Genomic DNA, 21,807 nt, shown 5'->3' on the forward strand with positions numbered 1-21,807 from the left:
GAAAATTTACGTAACTGTTTGTGTTTGTCTGTATGTAGAAATTTTGTTCCAGATATTAAACGTTTTGTAAACTCCACCTGTGATAATTAAATAAAATGTATCGTAGGTAATAGGTACTCTTTCAAACCATGATTTCTTTCAAGCACTCCTACTAACCTTATTCATTCACTCAACAAAGCAAGCTAGGAAACAAAACGCATTACAGTGGAAGGAGCGGACAGAAGTTATGGTGGGGATGGGAGATAAGCGGGTGGCCAGATTGCCCCTGTGTGCACGCGGAACACCTGTTAACTGCACGCGTGCAAGTGCACCGCACATGTGCAGGATTCCTGCCCGCCCCTGGGCTATAGCAAGCACAAATGTGTTGTCTCTGTGGTGTGGTTGCCTGCTGCTTCACACAGTTGCACCACACTGAGCCTTATGGTTGTGAGCATTCCTTACTAAAGAATAGACACAGATGGTACTCGCCTAGCTATGCCAGTATGCTGTCTGTTGGTGGATGACGCTGACACCGTTCATCTACTATCGGGGGTCAGGGATTTTCACTTGCCTCAAGATGACTGGGTGTTTGTGTTGTCCTCATCATTTCATCATCATTCGTTAAAGTGCTGATAATGGACTGAGCAAAGGTTGGGAATTTGTATAGGCACTGATAACCGCGCAGTTGAACGCTCCACAAACCAATCATAATCATCATCATCATCATCATCATCATCATCATCATCATCATTATTATCTACTATCTGCCAGGTGGCATATGCCGTCATCGGATCAAAATTGGTGTCATCTTTCCTGGTGTACCATTCCTCCCCTCCCCCCGGCAGTGTATTTTGTGAAGGTTGGCCAAAACTGGTTTTTGCTGCAAGAAACATCACTGCTGTGTGCACTATGATTGAGGAGTATTGATATGTGACCTACAGTGAGGTGTTGACTTCCTTAGGCATACTAAAGACAGCAGTATACTCATTATTGCAAGAATATTAAGCTGTGACAGATATTTAGTCTCAATTCTTCACAATCTGAGGCATTTGTCGAATGGTGCAAGGAAATACACGTACATGCTGCAAACTAAGAAGCAATCAACTACCATATTTACTCAATTATAAGATGGGATTTTTTCCAAATTCATCATTTGAAAAACCCAGGGTTGTCTTATATTCACAGGTTAAACTACTGCTGCTGCTGAGGTTAACATTTTTATGTTGTTTAACAGAGTATATGGAGGTCATCTTCACATTTACTGATGAAGTTTTGGCTATTGAGGTCACATGCAGATTTATTTTGAAGAATTCGAAAGGGCAAGATTGGACAAATGATATTCACTTTCAAGCAGACTCAAGATTTCCTAATATGCCAATCAATACAGCATCAACATAGCTTGAAGAATCATGTGACATATGACTAGTCCGGCACTGGTGCTAGGGATAGGAAAAGCTGGAGTTAACTACACTTATTTTTCCTTCCTTTAAAATCTTATTTAAAGAATAGGTCTTTTCAAAACTTTTATTCGAGAATCTGGAAGAAAACATATACAAAAACTACAGGCACTTTCATTTTTACATTTATCATTTTTACATTATCTCTCAAAAATTTCATAGAACTGGAAAAGAACTTTGACCTTGCTTTGAGATCATTTAACCCCAGTGACTGGGTTAACTGGAGAGTATGTCAGGGTTACCTGGACCTCAGTTAAATAAATTAATAACAGGACATTGAATAAAAAATTTATTGCAACAACATTAGTAACAATGCTAAAACATCTTTGTAAATACATTTATGAAAAAAGTCATGGAAATAACTAAAACAAATGCACAATGAATTTAGTGGCATCAATATAGAATCAAATGTTGCTTTCATAGTGAGCCCTAGTGCCATGTATCGGATTACATAGTTTGGCAATTATTTAATTTAAAGCATCAAAGGCAGCAGCTTCAAATTTTAGTGTAGAAACAACTCTAGTAAAACATTTTACTTCAAAGCAATCATCGTACATTTTAGAGACTTTAGCAACATAACAGTGATCTCTCACGGCAGTTTTCCCTTCTACTCTGGCTACAATAAAATTCTCTTCTTTACTGTTTCAACAGTTCATAACCACTTGTTTACATGTCATTATTAGAGGAATCAATGTACTGGACATAATCAGCAGGCAGCAAATTACGTCACATCACCAATCAAGGGAATCTATACTGCATACTACGGCATTTTAGGAATATGTACTATGTTTAAACTGCAGCTTGTCTGTATCCATTTGCACCTAGAATTGAAATGAATTTTAAATTGGACAAATGCTCAACAATAGTATTCATTTCTTCAGGAGATGGTAAAAGTCTAGATAGAGTCCAGTGGTGCACTTGTGCTTCATGCTGCAATGCTGTCGACACTCACTGGGACATAATGGGAACAAAAGGAGGGGGGGGGGGGTGTCAGCTGTTGGTCCTATGCAGCGAACGAGAGAGTGGCAGGCAGACTACATTTCTGGAAGCAAGAGACATTGTAACATTCTCATGTCAGTATAGAAGAAAATCTAATATATATTTTGATAAAAAGTGTTGTTTTTTCAGGTCCCACGGAACCACAACTTCAGAAATTGCAACATTATTTGGAAGAAACAGCCAAGTATTTATGATAACACAGACATAAATTTCACAATTCTGCTATTAGGATGGTAATGAAAAATAGTGGTACCACAGACGATGGGGTTAGTAAGCGATAAATCTTGGAAAGAAAATGGTCCGCAAATTAAGTAAACCATTTATTTTCATTGATTTTATTTCCCCTTGTATGATCAAAATGTAGACAATCGATAAAAGGCATAAATTTAGAATAGGTATAAGGTTAACTTTTAGGGCAGATACTTTACATTAATAAAACAGTTTGTAATTCTGACTAGTCAAAATATGTTCAAAATGTATTTTTCTCATGAAGGGGTCATTTTACAATAAGGGTCATCTTATACGTGGGTAAATGCGGTGTTTGGGTGTTCCAAGATGAGCCAAATCAACAATGTGGTTAATACATGAAGCACTTCCAAGTAAATGATCACTCATTCCTTTGGTCCCACTGAACAGGCAGCAACCACTGCTTTGTACTTCATGCTTTAGACCAGGCATGGGTGACCATTGGTGACACATGGACCTGATTCACATACTAACTTAAACTCATGGGCTGCCTCGTCATGACATGCCAGGAATCCTCCTAGCACGTAAAGTCAACTAGAGCCCCCATGACATTAATGCTGATGAAGTAATGCACAGATTTGAATGGTTCTCCTTTCCTGACATGCTGTGCCAACAAATTATGCCTCAAAACATGTTTTTGAGAGACAAGCAAACACTTTATTTTCAATGGCAGACAACAATTTCTTTGTCATGTGATCAGTGAAATCATGAAAAAAACTGAAATTGTAACAATATTCTCCATTATTAAAATACCAGCTATTGCATAGCACATCAAATTACGGTATCATTGTTCAAATTTACCTGATTTATTGCCTAATGAATTCTTTTTGTTCCTGTAAATCAAACAAAAAATGCGTAGACAGTAAGTTTCATTGCCTCAAGAAATTGCTGAATCTTCCATTTTTGAGGCATTGGCATCACAGTGTGTCCAGAAATAGTTCAAACACTTTTAAAAATGTGTAACTTTTAAAGCAAAATGATTTTAACAACAATAAATCAATTTACAGAAAAAAGTTCAAGTTTAATTTTTTGTGACAATTTAGGGAAGTGATCTTTGTACGACAGATGTGGTAGAATGTTGCAGCCTTTAAGTAAGTATCAGTACGCAGTCAACAAATAAAATTTTCCACTACATACTTACAGTATAAACTATAATACTATGTAATTACAAAATTATTACTAATTCTTTGACACTACCTCAATGAGTATATTTGCTTACCAAGCATCTGTTGTATATCTTCTGGAGAGGGACGCGTTTCTGATGGACGCCGTGGCACTGAAGGACTACGGCATCGAGGCGGTGTCCGGCAGGTCTCTGCCAATTGTTCACTCCCTACATGACGGGGAACCAGTTCTCCTACCAATAATCTTTCTGTTGAGCCATCATCAATGCCGCGACCAAGCCATCGACCACATGGAAACCTTCACATTACAGAAGAAGAATCTCATTAGCAAAGTACAAAGACTGCAATCATACTACTGCTTTTCAATGACTGAACTGAACAGGAGTTAATATTACACAAGGAATGAACTAAAATCAAAATCAATTTAATTCATTAGCTAAAAAGTCCACACACATCATGCACACACCCCCTGTGCACAGCTATAAGAAAATGAGAGAAAACAAATGAGGCCGCCTGCATTACTAAGAAACATAAAAGCACCACTTTATTTACATAAAATAAGCCAAGACACACGATCTACAGGAGCATGTTGAGGAACTGTGGCTCAAGCTTAAAAGAATAGCTGACCATGCACTGGATAGTAGTACAGTTCATGATAGGAGGGACATTCCATGGTATACAGTCACTGTAGAGAGTCATCCACACCTACATCTACATTTGTACTCTGCAAACCACTATGAAGTGCACGATAGAGGTTAGATCCCATTGCACCAGTTATAAGGGTTTTTTCCTGTTCTATTCATGTGTGGAATGTGAGAACAATGACTATTTAAATGCCTTGTGTGTTTTGTTAATCTAATCTTGTCCCCACAATACCTCTGGGAGTGATATGCAAAGGGTTGCATTATAGTACTAGTGTCATTGCAATACTACAAAATGGATAGATTGCTACGCATCATATATAGCAGATATTGATTCACAGAGAGACACATCAAAAAGTCTGGTAAACATGTGACCTTTCGGCCAAAAGGCATTCTCCTTAAGGAGACCACACACACACACACACACACACACACACACACACACACACACACATATTAATAATCCAAGCACAACTCTCACACACATTGGGTTATGTGTGTATGAACTGTGCTAGTGTGTGTGTGCGCCTGTGTGTGTGTGTGTGTGTGTGTGTGTGTGTGTGTGTGTGTGTGTTACTATAAAACAAGGCCTTTTTGTCGAAAGCTCTCATGTTTGGCAGTCTTTTTGGTGTGCCTGACCAGGACTCAACATCTCCTCTATATGGCGAGTAGCAATCTATCCACTTCATAATACTATCATTATTCCATCCTGGATTTTCCTTTTTTGTATTACTAGATTCATTATTTAAAATTGGTTATTGAAACTTTGTAACTACGCATTCTCAGGACAGTTATGTTATCTACCTTCAAAGTGTCTGCCAGTTTTTCCCATAGTGCTCAGAGCCATATTTTGTCTGCCAGTTTACTTCTTTCAACATCTCTGTGACATTCTCCTGCAGATCAAACAAACCTGTGACCATGCATGCTGCCCTTCTCTGCGTATGATCGATATCCACTGTTTACCCTATTTGGTAGGGGTCCCGCACACTTGAGTAATATTCTAGGAGAGGTCGCACAGGTGATTTGTAAGCAATCTCTATTGTAGATCAATTCTATTTCACTATTATTCTACCAATAAACAAAATTCTGCAGCCTGTTGTACCCATGAGTGAGTTATTTAATCATTACATTTCATGTCCCTACAAAACGTTGCAACCAGGTATTTGTACGAATTTAGTGATCCCAACTGTAGCTCATTTATAGTGTAAAACATGGGATACTACATTTTTCATTTTGTAAAGTGTACAATTTTACATTTCTGAAAATTTAAAACTAGTTGCCAATCTGTGCACCACTTCGAAATCTTGTCATTATCTGACTGAATATTTGTTCAGCTTCTCTCACTCTGTACTTCATTGTAGATAATTGCACATATGCGAAAGATTGAGGTTACTGTTTGTATCATCTGCAAGGTCATTAATAAGCAACAAGAGCAGCAAGCATCCCAACACACTTCCATGGGGTACACCCGAAGTTACATCTACAACTGTTGACTCTACATCAAAAATAACATGCTGCATCCTCCCTATCAAAAAATTTTCAGTCCAGTGAAAAAGTTCACTTGATACCCCATATGATCATACTTTTGATAATAAGCATGAGTGTGGCCTTGAGTTAAATTCTTTTTGGAAATCAAGAAATAATGCATCTACCTGACTGCCTCAATCTGTGGGTTTCAGTATGTCATGTAAGAAAAGTGTGAGCTGGATTTCACATGGCCCATGTTTCCATAATCCATTCTGTTTGGAATGGAAAGGACGTTCTGTTTTAGATACCTCTTTATGTTTGAGTGCAGAACATGTTTTAACATTCTGTGACAAATGCACATCATTGATACTGGACGGCACTTCTGTGAATCACATTTGCTACCCTTCTTGCGGGTGGGTGTGACATATACTTTCCTCCATCTAATGGGCATAGTTTTCTTGTCTGACAGATCTGCAATACATTATAGTTAACAGAGGGGCTAACTCAGCTGCAAATTGGGTATACAGTTTGATCAGGAGTCCATTGGGCGCTGAGGTTTTGTTCAGTTTTAACAATTTCTGCTATTTCTCAATGCCACTGACACTAATATCTATTTCACTCATCTATTCAGTGATATGGGAATTAAACTGAAGCAATACCCCTGGGTTTTTCTTTGCAAAGAACTTTTAAAAATAGAGTTAAGCATTTCTGCTTTCTGAATAAATGGAACAGATGTAACAGATGTAACATAAAGCAAAAGGTTAGGGACGGGGAGAGGCCAAATGAAATGTGTTTGTATGTCAAGAGAGCAATGTGTGAAACCTTCAGTGACTTCCGTAGCACAATATTATCGAAAGATCTCTCACAAAACCCTTAAAAAATTCTGGTTGTATGTAAAGGCTGTTAGTGGCATTGGAGTCAGTGTCCATATACTCATGGATGAGACGTGAACTAAAATTGAGGGTAGCAAATCAAAAACAGATATGCTTAACTTCATTTTCAAATGTTTCTTTACAAAGGAAAATCCAACACCATTGCCCCAATTTAATTCTTGTACCACTACAAAAATGAGTGAAGTAGTTATTAGAGTCAGTGGCATTGAGATACAGCTGGAATCTTTGTAACTAAAGTTAGTTCTGGGACTTGATGGGCTCCCTAACAGATTCTATACCACAACTGCAACTGAGTTAGCCTATTTTAACCATTATATACCAAAGATCACTCAAACAAAAAACTGCAAGTGGTTTGAAAAAAGCACAGGTCACATTCATCTACAAGAAAGACAGCAGAAGTGATCCAAAACACTACAGTCCACTGACTTTGAGATCAGTAGATCTCAATGTGATCGGGTATCTCTAACAGAATTACAACTTCTATGCCAACCAGAATTGGTAAAATGACAATAGGTTAGGCAATCAGAATCAGTGTTTCTTGACTTCTGAAAGGCATTTCAAGCAATGTTACATATGTGCTTTTTATCAAAAGAGTGATCTTATGGGGATAACAAGCAAGATTTGTGACTAGATTGATAATTTCTTGATAGGCAGAACACAGCATGTTATCTTGAATGGAAAGTCTTCAACAGATGTAGAAGTAAATTTGGATGTGCTCCAGAGAAGTGAGAGGTGCCCCTTGCTGCTGATGTTGCAGACAATATTAATAATAACCTCCAGCTCTTTGCAGATGATGCAGTTATCTATACAAAGAAGTGAGGCCTACACATGAAACAAGCTGCACAAATATTCAGTCTGATCTTCAGACATTTCAAGGAGGTGCAAAGACTGGCACTTTGCTTTAAATGTTCAGAAACGTAAAGCTATGACTTCACAAAACAAAAAAATGTAGTGTCCTATGATTGTAATATCAGTGCATAACAGTTGGAGTAAACTCGTACAGATAGCTGGGTGTGACAATTTGTAGGAATATGAAACAGAAGAACACATAGGGTCAGTGATACGAAAAGCAATGGAAAGCTGTTGTTCTGTGGTAGAACAGCACAGAAATGCAATCATTCTGCAAAGATGATTGCACCTAAAATACTTTAGTGACCCATTCTACAATATTGCTCAAGTGTGTGGGACTGGTACCAAATAGGGCTTATGGGGTATATTGAAAGTATACAAGGAGGAGCAGCACTTTCTACATGGCAGGAAAGCACTATTGCTGTGCATGGGGTTTTTAGATTTTTATGGGTTCCATTAGCTGATTGGTATTTCTTGTTGTTCTGTCATTTTCAAAGAGCTTTTCCTTCCTCCCTATCTGAAAATGTATGTTATGTGTTTCTGAGTGTGTTTTTAACATACTTATGAAATCTGTTTTTAGGGTTTGTTGTTAAATTGTGTATGTTGTTTTTGGTGATGAATTCCTCTGGCTTTTTTCTATACATTCTTGTGTCTCCATTAGCACTACAGTACTGATTTTGTTAGCTTCTGTTATAACACGTTATTTTCTGCTTACAGTCTTTTCCTTTAGACTTGTAAATTTTTATTCGTATTAGTTACTTATTGAGTTTATTGTCTTCTTTTTACATCTGTATTTCTATATTTTTAATTTCTCCTTTTATTAATTATATAGTTAGCTCTATATTTATATTATTGTGGTTGTTTCTTTCTCTTGCAGTGAGAATGTATTTAGAACCTATAATGAGATATGTGGTAACAAAATACACATTTTATTGTAGTTACACTAACAGATTTGAAATACCACTAACAGTTATAAAGAAACTACACACAATAAGAACACACAAATGAAGAGTTTCTTCTCTTCTTTTGTTACTTAGTGAAAGCTCCCGGAAACATCTGTATAAGCAAATTTGTGAATTTCTTTCCATTTTCATATATTATGCACTACCAGTACTGTTCAGTATGTTGCTAATTTCACAAGTCTGTCTTTAGTTTCACACTTTGATTAACTTCTCCTGTGTCTATCTTCCTTTAAAGTATTTCACTGGCCCAGAGCAATAAACATTCATTCTTCCTTGTATCAACATTATTTTAACAATATCTGTTCTGCCCCCCCCCCCCCCCCCCCCACACACACACACACCTTTTTTTAAGGGAAATATATTTAAGTTGTATTTTTCTTGAGTTACTAAAGTCACTTCTGACAACTGGTTGCCATTTTGAAAAATATTAATATGTAGTAATTTTATACTCGCCAGCTATGATCTCTGAAGTAGTCAAGATTTATGTTACATTTTATTTTGTATGTGTTGCTGTGTGGTCCTCACTTTATCTCAAGTTATCACTTTGCACTCTATGCGTAGGTATAAAAAAAAAAACAGTTATTTAATTGGTGAGATAAAAAATCTACTCACCAAGCAATGGCAAAACACACACATAAAAGACTGTTGTGATTGGCAACCTGCAAGACTTGCCCTATACACCCTACTGCCATCACCTGTAATAGCCCCATAACTGGCAAAACATATACTATCAAAGGGAGAGCCAGCTGCGAAATGACACAGCATATACCAGCTGTCATGTAAACACTGTTCAACCTTCTACAATGGCATGACTACCACCAAATTATCAATAAGGATTAATGGGCATAGACAGAGGGTATATACTGGCAACTTGCAATATCCTGTTGCAGAGCATGCTCTACAACATGACATTCGTGACCTCGGCGCCTGTTTCACCACACGTGCCATCTGGATTCTTCACCCAGATACCAGTTTCTCAGAACTCCACAAGTGGGAACTAGCACTGCAACATGTCCTTGGTTCTCGCCAACCACCTGGGCTTAATTTACATTAATTTCTTCCATCTTAGCTTGTCTTCACTGTAACTGCTCTTTGCCTCACTCCATTTTAGTTTTTTACATCTTTCATTGTGTTTCCCGCGTATTTTTCACCACCCCTTCCCAACTCTGTTACATACAATGTACTTAGCTTCTCACTCATATTAATTCATGTATGATGTTTTAGTAGTAATCTTTGTCTTGCATATTACCCTGTTTCCCACCTTAAGCTCTCAAGTTTTCAAATCTCATCTGATGGAGTCCCCAACAATCAGTCTTTCCTTCTCATCCTGTACGGTAAGTTCCCCTGATCCGCGATTCTGGGAGACTTTCCCAAAATCTAACCCTTTTCCTAGACCTCTCCAGTCCTTTTCCTTCACCCTTCTTCTTTCCCCTCCAACCCTTCTGCCTGAAGAAGAAGCCACTGGCTCTGAAAGCTTGCCATTCACAACAGTCTTTTATGTGTGTGTTCTGCCGCTGCTTGGTGAATAGATTTTTTATCTATCCAATTAAATAATTTATCAATAATTGATTGTTTTTGTTGTTATAGAAAAAAGTGTTACATTCAATTATCATTACAAAATAGGTAACTTACATCAAACATAAATATCTCACACACTAAGGTAATTTTGGAAATTAAACATAAGATTAAGGATGCATAGTAAACAAATGTCATAGTGCCAGTAAAATAAAAATATGTTCTGGAGAACTTACTTATATGTATGGCCTGCAATTTCATTCCTGACTACTACATGTTCTATCATCCATCTTGGTGATGGACCACTGTTGTCATGCCCAATACGAAGTGTTGTCAGTAGGCCCAGGTTCTTGTGCTGCATTGGCAATAAAACATCATTTTAATCCTCTGTAGCTGTAATGATTATTTACAAAGTAAAATGACCCTATACTCAATGTAAATACTTTTTCATTTCTATCAGATATTATCATGCAATAAAGAGAGATTGTGCCGGTCAGGAGTATTATACATGCTGACAAACACAGTGTGAGCCTTAAGTAAGAATAGTGCATTTTTTAAGTTAAGTATTGCCACATGATGCATGCAGCCAATTGTGTTGAACAATTACAGCACTGTACCAACAACAGAACAAGGAACAAATCATCAAATCATCAGTAATTACATAATTATTGCTGAATATCTGTTTTTTGTCTTTCTATCAATAAGCCATGATCTTTCGTGTTCTCAAGATGTCCATGCATCATATACAGTTGTAATCCCTCATTGTAAAGGGGGCTGTGACTGTGAAAATTCTCACTCATTAGCACTGATTATACGAATAGATCCCCATATTTTTTTCCAAAACACAACATGAGATAGTACTGCCATGCACAAACTTTGCTGGGCTATGCCATACCCAGTATGAAAATACTATTTTTGCTTTATTTACTTTCCAATAAAGCAATGTGTTGCAATCTGTCATAGTGAAGGTGCGTAGTAATATGATGTTTACAATTGTTTACCATAAATTCTCTGTTACATGAAATCAAGGAACAGTTTTAACAACTGCTGCAAACAGTAGAATATTGCTCATGGTTTGAAGTAGAAGGAAAATAATATTGTTTTCAAGTATGAATCCACAGCATTTAGTATTTGCTGATATTATTAAAATGTTAACATAGCTTTTAAGTGGTTGTTTCATTATTATGAAGGAATCAACAGCTAATCACAGTGTGTTTATTCAATAAAACAATAAAATAACATATACTATGCTGTCCTAAAGTTTAGAAAGTAAACAGTGTTCAAAAATTAAGGTTAACTTAGTTTACAATGCTTACATGAAAAACAAACTCCAAGGAACCTCGTGGTACAGGAACATGTGACGTTTCTCCAAGTGTCCCAGAGACTGCTACCCATACGTTGGCTGTAGTAGTGGAAGCACTAGCTTTACGAGATGGGAATATCACCACACGGTATGGCATTTCTGGAAACAACATTAAATGCAAAACACTCAACTATACTGTCACGTAGAGGTGTAATTAGATGTAATTAGGTGTAATTAGATGAATGACGAAAACTAACTTCACTTCACGAAGGTATATTCAGAACTTGCACATACAGGAGTGCGGATCAAATTGCCTCCGGCCAGAACACATACAGTATATATACAGCTACAGAACATTCCAGTACAACGTTATAATTTATTTAGAACAAATGCAAAGATAAATATTAGGTGTTATATTCCCATACAACTATAATGTTCCCTCTCAATAATATGGGTAGCTACCATACTAGTTATTTTGTAAAATTAAAGATTTAAGTGAATTTCTTTGCAACACATGCAGTGTTCATGACAGGAAAATGCTTATCGGGAATGATTTGTACTAATCCAAGGTCAGTTTATGTAAGTGTGACTCAGACAGAGATCTTGATTATGTTCCTGAATACAAACGTACTTCCAAAGTTGTTGCTAATAAGGAATATATGACTAACTACGTAAGGAAATAAACAATGTCAGGTTGTGTTCCTTGCCATACTGCATGCGGTTTTATGTAACACCGTTATGGCAGGAATATTAATAACCATCTTGAACATTGCTCATGTGCCATAGTAAGGTGACAATAAAACTAATTTTATATTGCACTAAGTCATAGATTAATTTTTGAGGTTGTTATACTTTATTATTGCAAAAATTGGTGACACAGATCTTAGTATCATAAACTGAAACAATTCAGATCTTTTAAGTTTGTAAGACAGAGAGGTTTCACATTACTGTTTCACTAACTTGCGCAGCAAGTAAACAGTGGTAAGTCAATGCTAACCCATGTTAGGTGAGCTCTGTTTGTAAGTGATAATGTTAAGTACCACTGACATATTTTCACAAATGAAATTTTGGCTGGAATGTCATTACTGTAGAAATTTTTGTAAACCCTAACTCAACTTAACCAAGTAATAACAATGGATGGAGTCAGAATATATTATTTATGAGATTTTACTGAAAATTTACTGCACAACTTTTCAAAACAACCGACCAGATAAGAAAAAGAAGGGGAAAGAAAAGACTATGAAAATAAGGTTGAAAAACAACATTAAAAATGCTCTCAAGTAACCTCTTTTTTTATTTATTTTTCATTTTTTAAGAGAGAGAGTGTGTTGTAGATATTATTTTTTTGTGTTGTTGTCTGTAGTTTCAAAGTGTGTGCTTTAGTATTTAACTGATTAAAATGGGTTTACATAACAATGAAAATGGAGTACAGAACTTACTATAGATCATAATGCAGACAAAGTATACTAACAATGCATTAACTAATCCTGACACACTGCAACAAGTCAGTCTTATCCCAACACTCCAACTTTTAATTATCCTCTTTGCAGTGATGTTACAGCCAAATCACTTCACTGACGCTTACACCATATCAGGGTTGCAATAAGGACTCTGTTCGACTGTTCAAATGCTATTACAAATACATAAATTAATTTTTAAACTAATAAAAGTAAACAAAAATTAAAGGACTGTTGTTTCCAAATACATGGCAAGAGTCTCCCAGCAGTTATCTATTATACAAAACCATTTCAATACAGCTATAATGATCCTCTTGCTTATAGACAAATATAAACTGAAAAATTTAAAGGAGTAACTCTAAAAATTATATAAAACAGGAAGTATTTTGTGAAACATATAGAACGACAACCTATATTGTCAGAATTAACTTACTAGTATTTGTATATGTATTTGTGAAGCAGAAATAGTCCACTGCATTCAGAGTTAGGAGGTGACATAGGAACTGTTCCTTCTCATCTTCACAACGAAGAAATGCATATCTCTTGTAAAGGCTCCTATAAACAGAAAAGAAGAGCAGTTACATAGTCATACAAATCGATAAAGCTTTCTAAAATTCAAAGTACAATATACACAGTACTGTCACTGTAACATACATTTTTCATCTATCTTCAGGAAACATCAAGTTAAGAAAAATTAGAGATACATTAATTATTTTTAAAAAATTACACATCTCATACCTAACTGTTATCACAGTGTTTAAATGTACATCAAGAAAACAGTACTGTAATGAAACAGAATATCTACATCTGGCTACATACACAGTAACAAATATCTTGAATGCGCATGACACTGACCTCAGAAGAGCAGTATCTGACAAGAGAGTTCGCAAGTGACGTGAGAGCAGCTTCTTCTCCAGAGACAGTCGCACCCACGCTCTTGCATAGCCAATATGTGTTTTTACATCTGACATGGCTTGCACATTTCTGTGGAAACACAAAAAATAATTTCAAATATCACCGAAAGAAATTTATACATGGTACAATTGTTATTTACTTAAACTATTCTGGAAGAACTAAGCAAGAAAATTTATTGTGATGTCAGTTTCTCTGTTCTTGCCAATTCTTTCAGCATTGAAAATTATAATATTTCACTTGGGTAACTAAAAAATTATAGCATTAATAACATACTCAATGCAGGTGAAGCTTTGCCTACATTCATCAATTGCAGGTTTTAACCTGGAATTGGCAAATGTAGGGCTAAACTTGGAACCTAAAATGTAGTATCCCAAAAGGCTCTTGTCCTGTTATTGACCTTTCTATGCTTGCAATCTACATGTGAACACGGGAAAAGCACAAGCAGTTCACAGAGGAGACCCGAATTAAGGTGAACTGTGATGACTCCATGAAGCCTGCTCCATCTTTTCACATCCACTACAGGACAATAAATGGGTGTTTTTCTGAAAGGATCTGCAGAACACCACTACATTTGAGCTTAACATCAAGTCTCTGAGCAACCAAGTGACAACATTATGCTGAACAACATATCTAAAAGCCTTCTGAAGCTATATAGAAATGTACGTAGGGTTAGGTCCAATTAAGAAGCCACCAAACTCAGAGAAATGGTCACAAAAGCTCTCATAGGACGAGTTCCTTGGATCATGGCCATCTAGTTGCGCTGGGAAGAACTGGATGTAAGCAGTTTCCATGATGCAGCCATAAAAGCACGTAACTGCACAAGTTGCCAGACTTAAATATCATTGTGGAAACAGCTCAGGGGGACACTCCAGATGGTGACATCTACAAGATGGAGACATTACTTCTCTGTAAGAACTGATCCTCTCCCTACTGATCTGGGCACAGAGTTACCGTATTTACTCGAATCTAAGCCGCACTTTTTTTCCGGTTTTTGTAATCCATAAAACCGCCTGCGGCTTAGAATCGTGTGCAAAGTAAGCGGAAGTTCTGAAAAATGTCTGCAGGTGCCACCACAACTAACTTCTGCCGTCGAATGTGTGTAGCGCTACACAGGCATGCTTTGCGGGCACAAAGATAAATACTGGCGCCAAAACCTCTGCGTCAGTAAATTAATTTTAAAAAAAGGTGGAAGACAAGCTGTTTTTCCTCCGCCCCAAGTTTCGACCACTGCATTTTCATACATTATCCATCGAAGTAAATACAAATTCTGTATTGTTCATCTTCAAATGTTGCGCAGCATTTCAATGTACTACGAAAATCCGACTGGCAAGACTGTTGGGGATGTTTGTCAATATGGCCAACTCTACGTTCTGAATTTTTTCCTACCTGTGAGAAGAGATGGTTGCTAATAGGAACTTTCATGAATTGTGAATCACATGCAGTATTCTCTTCACTATAAGAATAATATGAATATAAACATTTTGCCACGTATTCTTTCATGTTTGCTGCTATCTCATTTTAATTCTGTCTGCCTAATAAACTACGAAACTAGAGTGAGACAACAGCAAACGCGGAAGAATATACATATCACGCCATGTTTATATTCGTATTATTCTTATGCGTAATAGTGATACAGTCAGAAATGAAGCACGGCAATTGACTAGATTTTTAAATCTAAGATGACTAATTTTTGTGCAGAATGTAATATACTAAAGAGGCGTCTGCAAAGATTTTCAAACGGAGAAAAATTTTCGTTAAACTCTCGTTCAGAACATCTTCTATCATACACAGTCTATTATTTGGTTCTTGTTTATCATTATCAAAGAAAGCTGCAATGTAAGTAATAACAACTCTTTCCATTGTTTCCCTTATGAGACAATTCCTCTTTTTTTTTATATAGTAAGCCGCGGAGCGCGCACTAAAGCAAGCCATGCCGCGAGCGATGACAGGTCGTAAACACTCATTATCAGAATGCAACAAACAATGCATGATGCAATACAATAATGCATTTTCAGCTTAGAGCGACGTAAAAGAACAAAGATAATGGCACTTAACAGATAAAGCAAAATAAGCAATCGATTCAAACCAGACGAAGCACGTGAAAAAGGAAGGGTACCCGTATAAATACGGACGGAGCACCTGACACACAGCAATGGCTACCTGGTAAAGCGACACTGCTAAGCTTACGTCTCGAACCAACCTACTGTAGCTGTATCGTCATTCATTCGACCTAAATTGTGTTTCATATTACAATGGACCAACTTTGTTTCGATTTGGAGGTGCGGCCTAAAACTTTCCTCCCCCCTTGAATTTCGAGTCTCAAATTTCAGATGCGGCTTAGATTCGAGTGCGGCTTAGATTCGAGTAAATACAGTAAGAGTGCTTCATGTGCCAGAGTCTGGCAACGTAGAAAAGTACTACCACCTGCTACCAACATGTGGCAGAGAACCATGACTTGTACGCCTATGACAAGAAAGACGACCCTTCCATGTGTGTGTGCTGTGGTGGACCACACATGGCACACTGGTTTCAGATCACAGACATACCATGAATAAGGCAAATGACAGGAAAATGTCAAGAAAAATTTGACAACAGTCCCAGAAGAGTCTGCTAGGGAGTTAAGTGCACCAAAGTTGTTGCATCTCAGCTGAACAGACAGGATGAAGGCATGCAGGCAGCCAGTTGTCTGCTCCACAAGTTAACAGCGGAATCTGCCATTGGTTGCAGTGTGGGAAATTGCAAGTGAGCAATGCAGGAGTCAGTGTCTGGCAACTTACAGTACAAAACACAGCCAGCAGTGGTACAATTGCCACACAAGTGGCTGGCCAAATTTGCCAGTGGCAGTGGTGGTGGAACACACGAGTGAGTTAGGTGGCAGTCTTCAATGGCACACTGATCAGGTAAGACCAAATAGGCAGGCAATAAGGATGACTTGACATGGTCACCCCAGCCATCTCACATCTGACTGAACAGATATTGCATGCCATATGTGCCATTATGTTGAATGCACTTCAGGCAGACCAAGTAAGAGTATGCGCCAGCAGCTCCAGCTAAGGTTCTGGAGGCTTTCCTTGGAAGTAAAGTGAATTCCAGAGATGTTCTCATGTCTACAAAATTCCTACTCAGAAGATGTAAAACTAAGCTCATTCCCCAACTCTAAATAAACTGTGATAAAATAATAGAACAATAACTTTTGTTGTTATAGAGTGGATGTCTCAATGTCTCACCCTCTCCCATCCAGAGAGGAGTGGGGCCAGGAAGAGGCATATCATTGTATTCAACAAAAATTTTAACAGCTCAACAGCCCTAATTAGTTTAATAACCTTACAAAACCACAAAATATCGAATAACAAAGTGCTGGGTACCTTTGGTGAAGTGGTACTTAACAGCAATAATCATTAACATGGGTTAAGGTTTTCTATTCCACCAATGTCATGATCATTAGATGGGGGCACCATCTCAATTAGCCTACAATAGAGGAAGCAACTGAAATTACTGAATAAACTCTCTGGTGTGCTCTTGAAATGATTTAATGAATCAGTTGAAAGGATAGGGGTTTACCTCATACATTCCAAACACAAGAGCACTGTTTTACCAATATGCTAAACCTCGTAGATCAAACACTCACAGATGGAATGGCTCTTACATGTTTACAATGTGGTGCGGTTGAGCCTAGATAATGTCATACAGTAGGGGTGTTTCTTACTACTCACATTGTAACCAGTGCATGTGACTTTCAAACATCAGGGTCACCAATAAATGCTAGGTCTTATAAAAAGACTCTTATTTCCCACATTTAAAGAATGTAGGATACAGAAAAATGTGAAAGAGTGATACCTATAGATACACAAAGCAACAAGGAAAAACAAATAATAAACACATTAGTGGTCACGTGAACACCGAACGGAATGTATTGCACGTCTCTGGCTTGGAACACTTTTGCCTGAAGATAATTTTCACTATGCGCACTTGTCACAACCAAAAAATCACTTTCCCATTTGTACATGAACGTTTATGCTAGCAAGGGGGTAACTGCCTTATCATCTCTTTGCTTATAATAGTTTCTTTGAAAGCAGAAATATACTCAAAGACAAAAAAATTACCCATCACAAGAGAATCATAAAAATGCGACAAAACTCAATAGATGCACAGAACATGTACAGAGAAACAGATGATTACAGTTGCAGAAAAATTGGACGATTTATTCAAGAGAAAGAACTTCACAAATTCAGCAAATCAATAACACATTGGTCCACCTCTAGCACTTATGCAAGCAGTTATAACACCATGGCATTGATTGATAAGGTTATTGGATGACCTTGTTGGGGTATCATGCCAAATTCTGTCCAATTGTAAAATCATCAAAATCCAAGATGGTAGGAGGGCCCTGCACATAATGCTCCAAACATTCTACTTGGGGAGAGATCTAAAAACTTTGCTGTTCAAGGTAGGGTTTGGTAAGCATGAAGACAAGCAGCAGAAAATCTCACTGTGTGGGCAGGCAATAACTTGCTGAAATGTAAGCACAGGATGGAGACAAATCAGGGTTGGTTGGTTTGTTGGTTTAAAAGAGGAGGAAAGTGACCAAACTACGAGGGCATCGGTCCCTTGTTCCTTATAAAACAATGCCGCAAGTGTGAGAATAAAACAGACGAGACACACAACACAAAATGGAAGAAAGGAAAGACCACAAGAATGAAGGAAAGGCAACGAACACTTAAACAAACAAAAGAGGACAAGAAAAACAACAGAGAGGTGCAAGAAACAGAAGAGAATAAAACAAAGAAGCAGATTACAGTAGCTGGCCGACCATGAAAATAAAAGGAAAAGCCAGCCACCCTGCCTCCACCCTAAAAGAACTAGAGTGGAAGACAGGGGAAAAAAGGACATGCGCTAAAACTTAGATCAAATGATAAAACCCACCCTTACAAATAAAACGTAAAACTAAATCAGCCAATGAGGCGCTGTCAGATAAAATGGGCGACAACGAGTCTGGTAACCCAAGATTTCTTCGCTGGGCAGTCAAAGTGGGACAGTGCACCAGAATATGGGCTCTGTCAACCAGGCGCCACACCGATACTGAGGTGGGTCTTCACAGCACAGGAGGCAGCCGTGGGTCGCCCAGGCATGGCCAATGCAGAGCCAGCAGAGAACCACAGAGTCCCTGCAAGAGGTCCTCATCGAGGACTTCCACACATTCGTGGTCCCCTTAATGGCTTGCAGTTTGTTGTGCGTACTAAGATTTTGCCATTCCATCTTCCAAATCTGAAAAACCTTGTGGTGTAATAACATATGCAAGTCAGTTGTGGGGATGCCCATCTCCAGAAGCGGTTTCCGTGTAGCCTGTTTGGCTAGCCTGTCAGCAAGTTTATTTCCTGGGATTTCAATGTGACCAGGGGTCCAGACGAACACCACTGAATGACTGGACTGCTCCAGGGCATAGATGGACTCCTGGATGGACACTACCAAAGGATGACAAGGGTAGCACTAGTCTATAGTTTTCAGGCTGCTTAAGGAGACAGTACATAAAAGAAAAGGCTTCACAGGGCATGAACGGAGATACTGAAGTGCACGAGAAATGGCCACCAGTTCTGCAATGAATACACTGCAGCCATCGGGTAAGGAATGCTGTCCAATATGGTCACCGTCAACGCAACCATCAGCTATCGAGCCGTCAGTGTAAACCACTTCAGAGCCCCGGAACACGTTAAGAATCGAGAGGAAGTGACAGCAGAGAGCCGCACAGTGAATGGAGTCCTTATGGCCACATGAAAGGTCCAGACGAAGCTGCCGCCAAGGTGTATACCATGGAGGTGTACACGAACGGACCGCAAGTACAGGTGGTAAAGGGAAGGACTCCAGTTTAGAGAGAAAGGACCCCACGCGAACTGCAATCGTTAGCCCTGACCTGCGCCGACGATGCACCGAGATGGACTGCCACGGGCGGGAAAAGGAAACTGTAATTCAGATGTTCAGGGGAACTATGAATGTGCACTCCGTAACTGGCAAGCAGTTGTGCACATCTGATCTGCAATGTAGGGACACCAGCCTCCACCAGTACGCTGGTCCTAGAAGCTCCTGTCGCTAGTTGAACCCCACAGTGGTGCACAGGGTCAAGTAAATACAACGCTGAGGGTGCTTCTGAACCATAAACTACACCCCCATAGTCAATTAGGGATTGGACAAGGGCTCTGTAGAGCTGCACCAGTGTAGAGTGATCTGCGTGCCAATTGGTGTTGCTCAGGCAACTGAGGGCATTGAGGTGCTGCCAGCACTTCTGCTTAAGCTGACAAAGATGAGGAAGCCAAGTCAATTGAGCATCGAAAACCAGTCCTAAGAATCGATATGTCTCCACTACAGTGAGTGGATCGTCATTAAGATAAAGTTCTGGGTCCGGATGAACGGTATGACACTGACAGAACTGCATAACACACGACTTTGCGGCCAAAAACTGGAAGCTGTGGGCTAGAGCCTCTGACTGCGCCTTGTGTATGGCTCCCTGTAGGCGACACTCAGCAACACCAGTACTGATGGAGCAGTATGAAATGCAGAAGTCGTCTGCATACAGAAAGGGTGAGACAGATGGCCCTACAGCTGCTGCTAGACCATTAATGGCCACCAAAAGTAGAGAGACACTCAATACAGAGCCCTGTGGGACTCCATCCTCCTGGATATGGATGGAACTATGGGAGGGACCAACTTGGACACAGAAAGTATGGAGTGACAGGAAGTTTTGAATAAAAATTGGGAGACACCACTCATACAATGTGGCAAGGATATAATGTCGCCAGGTTGTGTCGTAAGCTTTAGGTAAGTCAAAAATGACAGGAACCAGATGTTGCCTTCTGGAAAAGGCTGTTCGGATGGCACACTCGAGGGACACAAGATTATCAGTGGTAGAGCGGCCCTGGCGGAAGCCACCTAGACATGGAGCCAGTAGGCCACGTGACTCCAGGACCCAACCCAACCGCCAACATACCATACGTTCCAGCAGCTTACAAAGAATGTTGGTGAAGCTGAGGGGCCTATAGCTATCCACATCAAGTGGGTTTTTACCGGGTTTGAGAACTGGAATGATGGTGCTCTCTCGCCATTGCAATGGAAAGACACCATCGCACCAGATCCGGTTGAAGACAATGAGGAGATGTCGCTTGTAGTCAAGTGAGAGATGTTTAATCATCTGACCGTGGATCCTATCTGGCCGTGGGCAACTGAGGAACTCCCACTCTGTAATTGGGGCGTTATAGATTCACTGTGGTGTGTAGTGAATGAGAGGACGTTCCCTTCCAGCCGCCGTTTGAGAGAGCAAAAGCTGGGGGTTAATTCTCCAACGCAGAGGCTCGAGCAAAGTATTCAGCAAAGTGCTCAGCGATCGTGTTTGCATCGGTAGATAATGCGCCATTTATGTTAACATCGGAAACACCTGTTGGGGTCTGGTACCCAAAAAGAAGTTTGATCTTTGCCCAGACTTTGGAAGGTGACGCATGGCACCCAATGGTCGAGACGTATCTCTCCCAACACTCCTGCTTCCATCGTTTGGTAAGTTGGTAAATGAGAGCACGGAGCCGTTTAAAGTCTATGAGGTGCTCCAGGGAATGGAGCTGCTGTAGAGCTCACCGACGCTCCGTAACTACTTCAGCAACTTCCAGCGACCACTGAGGGACTGCCTTACGCCTCAGGCACCCTAAAGAGTGAGGGATTGCGTTTTCTGCCACAGAAACAATTTTTGTAGTCACCTGCTCAACCATCAGATTGATGTTATCGTGTGGGGGAGATTCAACGGTGACAGCAGAGGTGAAAGTTTGCCAGTCAGCTTTGTTTAAAGCCCGCTCTAGGCAGGCGCCCTGGGCCTGACACTGGGGCAGCGACAGGAAGATGGGGAAGTGGTCACTACCACACAGGTCATCATGTGCTCTCCAGTAGATAGATGGGAGAAGTCCTGGGCTGCAGATTGATCAATCAATGGCCGAGTAACTACCGTGAGCCACACTAAAATGTGT

General features: G+C 39.2%; 1 protein-coding gene across 1 annotated transcript in view; it reads right to left on the reverse strand.

Annotated features, from left to right (window-relative positions):
* Positions 1–21,807, reverse strand: part of LOC126175792 (DENN domain-containing protein 5B) — a 501,428-nt gene that overhangs the window by 11,127 nt on the left and 468,494 nt on the right. Inside the window, exons 15-19 of the mRNA XM_049922773.1 lie at positions 13,748–13,876; positions 13,326–13,447; positions 11,449–11,594; positions 10,369–10,487; positions 3,901–4,103 (exon numbers count right to left, since the gene is read on the reverse strand). Coding sequence (XP_049778730.1) covers positions 3,901–4,103; positions 10,369–10,487; positions 11,449–11,594; positions 13,326–13,447; positions 13,748–13,876 — 719 coding nt within the window. The remainder of the gene's footprint in view (positions 1–3,900; positions 4,104–10,368; positions 10,488–11,448; positions 11,595–13,325; positions 13,448–13,747; positions 13,877–21,807) is intronic.

This window comes from Schistocerca cancellata, chromosome 3, assembly GCF_023864275.1.
Source record: "Schistocerca cancellata isolate TAMUIC-IGC-003103 chromosome 3, iqSchCanc2.1, whole genome shotgun sequence".
NCBI classification, from domain to species: domain Eukaryota; kingdom Metazoa; phylum Arthropoda; class Insecta; order Orthoptera; family Acrididae; genus Schistocerca; species Schistocerca cancellata.